We start from the raw sequence: 9,083 nt of genomic DNA, 5'->3' as shown, positions 1-9,083 counted from the left end.
GTTAGATAGGGCTATTTTAAAAACATTTATTGTTATATTATTAATAACAAACAATGAAAAAGATAAATAAATTACAAATAATGTCGGACGATAAATAGACACAATTGCTTGCTATAAATTGCATCCTTATATGAGTTGTAATGAAGCTTACATTTGGAAGATAAAAGCCAGCATTAAAAAATATGAAATAGAAAATACCGAAATACCACACACTCCTCACTTGGAAACACTATCCTGTTGTAATGGCAGGATAATTACAGGTTTCATTCATTAAGGGTGACTCCCTTCCATTTAGGCTAGGTGTGGGAGTGAGTAAGCATGCACAAACTGAAACCAGAAAAAATAAGTGATGCCACTATTAATCTTATGAACTACCCGAGTAGGCTACTGAGAAAAGTGTGTTACAACGTAGGCCTACGTTCCAGCAGTTACACACACACATTGTTTCCTGTAGCTTACAAAACTTAAAAGTTGTCACAGTTTACAAGTTTAGTCAACAAACTTTTATTAATTAGTTGAGGGATACTAATGCACAGGTAATACAACAAGTTTGGGAGAAAAAATTGTGACAGTTCAGACTCAAAGGAGGTGTTGATGTCTCCTATGTTCTATACAGCTTCTTTTCAGATATGGAAATCTTTAATACATCATTAGACTCATTTCACCTGTTACATATATATCATAACCAGTTATGAGCTACATCATCATTTCTTAAAACTTTTAACAGTTTAATCACAATGGCCCTGGCAACAGAGGTGGATGCCGTTTCCTGCTTTTAAAGAAGGTAGGCTAGCATACAAAACCAACCACTGTTTCCCAAATAAAAGGGTAAAGTCTTCGGCTGTCTAAGGGGATTTCTAAGGATTAATGTTGTTTTTTGGAAATAACATTGCTGACAAAAGGGAAGACACTTGAGCCTGCTGTTTCCCCAGGTACAAAAGTCACACCACACACAGTCAGGGTAACTAGAAAGCTCCAACAACACTCCTATTTCAAGCCTGTTTCATGGTATAGTAAGTGCACTAAATACATAAACAAACACACATACATATGCCTTGCTGTCCCATGTCGAATAGGTAATAATAAACGAACTCTCTCAATCGGTTTGTCATCGTGTACTGAAAAAGCTCAATTTAAGTGCATCATCAAATGGACAGTGTATGCCGACACATAGGCCTACAATGTTCTTTGTGGTCTAAAAAGTTTTTTAAGTTTTTTATTTTTTAGATTTCAAAATATGTAAAAAGCATTTTCAAAGCAAAGAAATAAAAGTAGGGGGAGTGAAAAAAGCCATACAATTTTTGAGAAGACACATCAATATCAAAATATCAGCAAGCCAACAAAACCAGCTAAATATGGTGTATTGCTGTACTCTCTAAACATGTTGCAGTTAGCTCACACTGCGGGATATATATGTGTTTTCCACATCATAGGAAGACAGATAGTAAAGGGTGTGATAAGAATATAAAATACCCACTGTAAAAGCAGTGCCTAACTATCATATTGCAACACCAAAGCTTGTCAGGTAAACACAGTCAATGTGACGTTATCAATGAAACGAGTAACAAGCAGCTGATGAACAGATTCTGTGCCACAGCATAACTCTCGACAGAAAGTGTTAGCATTTCTGACACCCAGTCATTACAAAGGTGCTAACTGTATTATACACACACACGCACAAGGTCTGGACTACTCATATCGAAAAGGTCCGAGGACCAATCAGTGCTTATCTAACTTATCCATTCCGTCGGTGTAACCTGGATAGAAGATAAAGGTCCATCCCTCTAACAGAGACAGACGCATGCATAATCATCCTCACCTGAATTAACTCCATCAGTTGATTAATAATGGAGGAATCCAGCTCAAATCTTTGCTTTGCAATATAACATACCACGGCGCCGGAATGACACCACCTTGAACACATACATTTCTATTTCAATTTGTCCTTGAAAAATGTTCCGCTGACATCAGTGCTTGATTTAAATGATGATGTGGACATTTGTTGGTGCAAAATTCAGCGGACTTGCCAGTAAGGAGAGAATGGCAGGATGGATTAGTGGACTCACTGGGTGTATCAGGTCATTAATTAAGGTAGAGTGGCAAGTAAAGCACCCTTTATATCTCACCAGAATATCCTCACACCCATAACTTTATTCAAAGTTATCAGATTGCTATCTAGGTGACACACATACACACACGAGAGAATATAAAATAGATTTACGATCCGTCTTTTTTTTAAACAAGCAAGTCATTCTTTTTATGGACATGGAAATATACATCAGATATTTATGAAGTTTGCATTTGCTCCGATCGTTCATATAACTGTGGATTCAAGTATCTACTTTAAACATATTAAAGTCAAAATATTCTCTGATTGCACACATTTTAGATTTGAAAAGTATTTTAATAATATTGGATTATTATAACTTTTTTCTCTCCAACTGAAGCTAAACTAACATTAGAGCAGCCTTAACATTCAACAAGACCAGTTATAGCTTCACGTAGTGAGTCATACGGTCATGTTGGATTACAGATACTATCTAGAAAGAGTTAACCATGCTGCTAATTCCTTTAAGAGAAACATTTTGTTTTTCTCTAGTTAAATTTTTCATCAGAGTAAAATAGTCACGCTCCTGTTGCCTGACAGCCACTAGGTTAGGTTGAATACCCCTGGAGTGCAAAAATACAAGATGGGAGCGACAAGGGTTAAGGGGTTAAAGTGCAAGGCATTAACTTTCAGCATCCAGGAATTAATTCATATACATCATTATATGTGAATCTTCATTTGCAATTTTTCTGTTTAATAAAAGATTATTCTCCTCGATCTCTCTATAAAAGATAGTATTTTTTTCTCTCCTCAGCTCCTCAAGCTAAAGCAGTAGCCAAAACATGGCCTCCTTTAAAAGGGTCACATCATTTGATTGTGCTGCAATGGTGCAACAAGCTCAACACAAAATTCATCCTTCTGTCCATCATTTAGCTTTACCAGTCCTATTTTAGACAGAATGCTTCAAGTTTTTTTCTTAAATCAATCAAACAATGCCATATAAGGTAATATAATATTGTAACTTATACCATATAGATGAAAATCTCAAACAATCACGTTTTTTAAGGTATTCTGCCTGTTTTTCAGTGTAAAATAACTGTGAAAAATTATCTTTCGACACTTAATTATGGTTGTCAAAGCAGATACCTTCCAATCTTCATGTGAAACAGATTAAAATAGAAATAACTGTCACTGAAGTGATAGCTACATAGCCGTTGGAAAAACAGAGAGGAATATGATTAACAACTGACCAACATGTTTAGCTTATATGACATTTGCTTACATGAAAAGTAAAAAAACAAACAAAAAAAACATAGAAAATAATAAAAAATCAAGTTCAAAACAACATTGCACTACAGCACACACTGCAAAAATCCTGATTGCTCATGATCCAATTGGACGTGTCAGGCTTGAGAATTACAGATGGCATCATTGCTTTGAGTATAGATGTATATATATATATATATATCTATATGTATATAGATATTGTTTATGTACACACTACAGTATATCTGTGGGAAAAAAGTGAAAACACTAGCTATCATTAAATGACTTCACCATGCTAATAGAATATCCTTTTTTTTTAAACTCTCAAACACAAGATGAATCTTTTATAGAGAATTACTCTGTTATTTGTTTGGGATACTACCTCTGATTACAAAATACTATCCATGGGGAAGTCAGAGTTTTTTCCTTTGATTACTACTGACACCCCTGCTGTGAGACCTAAATGTGTGCTTTGACAAGGAGACAAAAGTGGAATGGAGCAATGAAACACTACTGTTACATGAGTTATTTTCCATATGTTAACAGCAGCACACACATTAAACCTGGGGTTTCAAATTAAACCAAGATTTGAAGTCCTGTCCTAAATGTTTGATTTACCTTTCTTCTCAGTGCCAAGTCCTTGTGGAGTTAGGAAGGTCTTTTAAAGATTCCTGGTATAACATTTACACTTAAGTATCCTCTATGGCTCCTTGGGTCGACAAAAGCAGAGCTACTCTGACAATGGCAGCCTCTTGGGTTTGCTTCGTCTGGCGGTGGAGGGGATGCGCTGTCTGTTTTGGCCTGAATTTGCACTGTCCGTTGGGTCTGCGATCAGGGTGGGAGACTCTGTTGGGCCTGAGGGAGTGTTGATAACCACAGGGCTTGAGTTCAGAGCAGTGGTTGGCGCCTCAGTTTGTGTTTGGAAAACCGGAACCACAGGGGGGCGCTCTTTGGGCTTGCGGCCCCTCTTCTTACCAGTGGTGGCACCGTTCCTCACCTCAGCTTTGAGCCCATTGTTCTCCACCACTTTGCCCTTGCTACTGGACACTACTTGACTGGCCGCTGCTGCACGAAACCAGTTCTAAAGGCAAAACAAAAAACACTCTGTTAGCGATCATCTTAATATTTGAAAAAAGAACAAGAGCATGTGTATATATGTATGTATTGTAAGGTAAATACAATAAATAATGATAGCTTTGAAACTCAGCTGGTTTTTACTGTGTGTTAACAGAGATGGGAGCGTAATATATGCAATACCAAATAATAGAGGTTTGGGATGTTTACACGGAGACTGACCCACCTGTGAGTGTGTCTTGCTGATGTGGTACTTCACACCGCTCTCTGAGCTAAACTGCTTCTGACAGATCAGACAAGTGTACTTCCCCAGTTCTCCACCGCCCTACAACACACACCCGAAGACCAGGACAGGCAAACACACACACACACACACACACACACACACACACACACACACACACACACACACACACACACACACACACACACACACACAGCTTACATATTTACATGTTCAATCATAGCCTACTGACCTGCTACACACCAGATTACAGCCTGTACATATCAGCCAACACTAAAAGTTGGACATCAATACATGCATTTGTGCTGATAAATCTTTCATATATTTATTCATATATGTTTTCATTCACCTTTCTTTACACTAGAGAGATCATTGAGGGGTGACCCTCATTTGGAATGACGTTGAGTCATTTAGGTAGCATTGCAATCAACTGATACATTTTGTAACTTTATAATAGGGGAAGGTGGGGTGATTTGTGCAACTTTTTACTCAAAGTGATTTTAAAGTGAGGCCTTGACAGTTATGTCTCCAACTCAAATATGTACATATATTTCAGGATGTTGTGCATCCCTGGCAATAAAAACTTTGGATCTGGAATAAACTGTTTAAGAAATATAGCTTTCGGAAAAAAAGTTGTCTTGACGCACAAATCACCCCACTACGTGGGGTGATTTGTGCGTCATTGTGTCACAATGACAAAGTCACCATCATCATCTTTCTGGCCATCTGAACTCTCATCAGTGGTGTCGTTAAGTGGAATTGAGATGTCACTCTCTTCTGAGCTACTGTAGACAATCACTTTCTTTTGGTGACCAGCGTATACAGCCATGCCACTGGCACAACTCTCAGAAATGTACTTTGCACTAGTTGCTCCGTGCTTGTGGAACCAACTGCCACCTGACAAATGTGATTCCCCCTACATTTCTGCCTTTAAATCAAGGCTCAAAACCCATATGTACACCCTGGTGTTTCCTCCCCATTAACTATCTTACCTCTGCACTACTATCTGTGTTTATGTGGATGTATGGGCTTTACGTCTTTTATTTTGGTTATTGTTATTGTACCTTCATTGTTTACCTACTGAATGCACTATGTACAGCACTTTGGACAGTGCAAACTGTCATAAATGTGCTTTTATAAATACATTTTACTTACTTACTTACTTATAACTCACCCAGGCCCTTGCGCACAAATCACCCCATCCCCAGAATTTTGGATAATAGGCATGATGCAGCAATTTAGGGTTGACATTGTGCTAACTATATAGACTCAAAGTGTAGCATACCAAAGCACTAAACATGTGTCAAATGTTTTCAAACGTGTCTATAATTGTTCAGACACAATAATCAAAAAACCTTGATCATGGAAATTTTACTTTGAAAGGCAAAACACAGTTTTTTGAGCTTAAATGTGCTTATATCTTATTCCTTGTGTCTCCCTTCTTTACAGGATGAGTCAAATGGATGGCTCTTCTTAAATATGTGGTCACATTTCCAATTTCTTCCACGGTTTTCTAGAAACAAGGGGTTTTGCATCTTCCAAAATGCACAAATCACCCCACCTTCCCCTATTTAAAATTAAAAAAGTGCTATTTTAAATTTAGGTCAGCAAAATATGTACCGTCTATTATGATTTATGACTACAATTTTGAACGTACACAAAACTTGGTTAAAAGACAAAATTGAATCAGGTGGGTTGGCTTTTCTGCAGGTGAGTGTTTGTACCTGGCTGCAGTTGGCCAGGTGGGCTTTTAGTCCGGACACACTGGAATAAACAGCTTCACAGTTCTGATAAAAGAAAGAGACATAAACAAACTCACTCAATCCATATGCACTTGAAACCAATAGCCAGGATTATACCATATTAGAAAATATCTCTGAATCAAATGTTTTGTTTAATTCAAAATATGGAAAGTGATTTTGTAGATGTGGTGACACATTCAACCAGTCAGTGTTCTTACTTCATTGGTGCAGCAGATGAAGCCCTTCTCCTTGACTTGGTTCTTCCAAGTCTCTAGTATCTCTGGGCTGAAGTTTGGGAGGCCAGGACGGGTGTAGTTTAACTATGCAAAAGCACAAACATTTATATCAGCATTCCTGGTCCTGTTACAATTCTTAAGTGTCTGTTAGGTGCTATTGACCTCACAATGTCTATAAAAAAGAGAGACTGGGGGATATAATTTTTTTTTACCACTACAGTTTTTTGGAGCCTTTTCATGGAAAGGTAGTCACAGTGTGTGTTCCTGTGTGCGCTCCTGTATGTTAGTGTGTGTTGATCTACTTGCAGTACACAGTATCTGAGCCTGTGTGGGAGGTGACTCTCTGGTTCATATCTGGTATGTCCATGTTTGCATCATCATGTGTGTGCTTGGAGCATATATCTATTCTCTTGTCCTTACCCTCTTGCTATCGGGCACCAGATCGTCCTTGATGCGTCGCTTTGTGCCCCAGTCTTTGGCCAGCTCGTCCTCTGCTATCTCCTGCAGGTGGAACACTGCCACCTGAGCCGACCTGCGCCTCACTCTGCCGCTGGGGGTGCGTTCAAAGTCATCTCCCTGGCTCTCATTCGCTGTGGCTACTGCTGCTGCTTTTCCCGTCATCTTTTCCCTTTCCTTTTCCCTGTCCTTGTCACTGGCTTCTCTCTCTTTCTCCTTGGGCGGGCCCGATGGCGTTCTCTCTTGCCAATCCTTCTTCTCAGGCGGGCTTTGATGCTCTTTCTTCTCTACTGGTGGAGACTCCTCAGAGACTACCTGGAAGAGCAGCATGACACTTCTATAGAGAGGCGAAGATGTGAGCAAAGGCTTGGCTTCATGCTACGATCATGCTTCTAAACAGCGGGACACAGAAAAAAGGCTGCTACTGTCTCACAAGATAAAAAGAGGGGTTCGGACCAGTAACTATTAGGTCGCTGGTTCGATCCCCGGCACCAGACAGGAGGGTGTTAAGTGTAAAACTAGTGGAGGCTGGTATAACATCTACGTTGCTCACCATCTCTTTACCAATGTGTCCCTGTCTGAGCAAGGCACTTAACCCCAAAACTGCTACAGGGGCGCTGGACTATGGCTGACCCTGTGGAAGGACCCCTCTCTGGAGTGTGGTGTGACAGGGGATGTGCAAAAAGACAAATTCAAATGTGCCTTGTTTGACCAATAAAGCAACTTAACCCAACTTAAGATGATCTTACCCTCTCTTTGCCGGTGTTGTTGTTGGTGTCAGTGACATTGTCCTTGTTGTTGTTTGCAGTGTGGGTTGTTGTGATGGTGGTGGTGAGGGTCGGGGAGTGTTCTGTGTGCACATGGTAGTCTCTTCCAGACTTGGAGCGGTAGCTTTTTCCACAGTGCTGGCACAAAAACTCAAGCTTCTCCTCGCCAGAGAACTCCCTTCCGCAACGATTCTGGTGGTACTGGTAGCCCATCAGACTGGAGAAGTGAGCTGAACAGCCCTGTATGTTTGTGTGTGTGTGTGTGTGTGCGCGCACATAAAATGAGACAGAATGAAAACACAATATTAAGCACTACATTGTAAAAAGTGGAAAGAAGTTTAGGTTTAATGGGACAATATTACTGCAATTGGTCAATATCTTGTGGTTATTACTGCCGAAAGGAAAAACAAGAGGAAGCTCATTCTTCAGTGTGAGGAGATGTCACACTAGAGAGAATCTATTTTTTGCAACACTTTCTTTTGCTCTCTCTCTGCCTTCTGCACTCTAGTGTGTGAGTAATGGGAAGCGGAGTGTTGATGTGGTTTTGGGCAACGTGTCAAGAACAAGGCATTAAGTAAAAAGGGGAAGGCAGGAGGTGAAAAGGAGGCAGACGCAAGAAGAGAGGAATCTTGGGGGGAAAGGGAGCAACAGAATCCGAACTGGCAGATGAAGAGAAATGGAAATGAAGGGCTCAGGAAAGCAGTAGCGGTGGAGAAGGAGAGAAAGGGACACTGGGAAGATTGAGGGAGAGCGCATACCTCACTAGGACACTTGATTCGTCCCATCTGTTTCAGCACTCGGCGCAGCCTCTCTCTCTCCTTGTGCTTGTCACCAGTCTGGCCTTCGCTCGCCGAGGGCTGCAGAGGGGGAACAAAACACAACGTCGCATAAGCGCGTCCCACAGCAACACTTCCCCCTCCCTCCCTCCAGACTTATTTTTTTTTAAGGTGGCGATGAAACTGTATTTTTTCCATCGCATGAGTTCACACTGGGCCAGGATCATTAAATGGTTTCATGGTGAGGCCGTTACTCAAGGCATGTTTATGACAACTGTCAAACTCGTGTTGTCACTGGAGAATTGGCTTGGGCCAAAAACCCAGCCAGGGCCTAGGACAACAGATGGGCACGGCTGCCAGGGAAGGAGAAAGAAGAGAAGTGCAGAGGGACTCCAGACAGAGAGTCTGGATTTACTGAGGAATCCCAGTAGATACAACTCCATGTGTATTGGAGCGAGATGACTGAGACACACAG

The 9,083-nt window shown here is 40.5% G+C and overlaps 1 protein-coding gene across 2 annotated transcripts in view; it reads right to left on the bottom strand.

The window, feature by feature from the left end:
* Positions 1-510: 510 nt before the first annotated feature.
* Positions 511-9,083, bottom strand: part of znf512b (zinc finger protein 512B) — a 37,574-nt gene continuing 29,001 nt past the window's right edge. For both annotated transcript variants that reach the window (XM_080031501.1, XM_080031502.1), the window contains 7 exons: positions 8,591-8,689; positions 7,815-8,072; positions 7,030-7,380; positions 6,592-6,693; positions 6,356-6,418; positions 4,614-4,712; positions 511-4,394 (listed from right to left, as the gene is read on the bottom strand). In XM_080031501.1, coding sequence (XP_079887627.1) covers positions 4,044-4,394; positions 4,614-4,712; positions 6,356-6,418; positions 6,592-6,693; positions 7,030-7,380; positions 7,815-8,072; positions 8,591-8,689 — 1,323 coding nt within the window. In that variant the 3' untranslated portion in view covers positions 511-4,043. The remainder of the gene's footprint in view (positions 4,395-4,613; positions 4,713-6,355; positions 6,419-6,591; positions 6,694-7,029; positions 7,381-7,814; positions 8,073-8,590; positions 8,690-9,083) is intronic.

This window comes from Ammodytes marinus, assembly GCF_949987685.1.
Source record: "Ammodytes marinus genome assembly, chromosome: 7".
Taxonomy (NCBI): domain Eukaryota; kingdom Metazoa; phylum Chordata; class Actinopteri; order Uranoscopiformes; family Ammodytidae; genus Ammodytes; species Ammodytes marinus.
The sequence above is the reverse complement of the archived record's forward strand: the minus strand, read 5'-3'. Positions and strand labels throughout refer to the sequence as shown.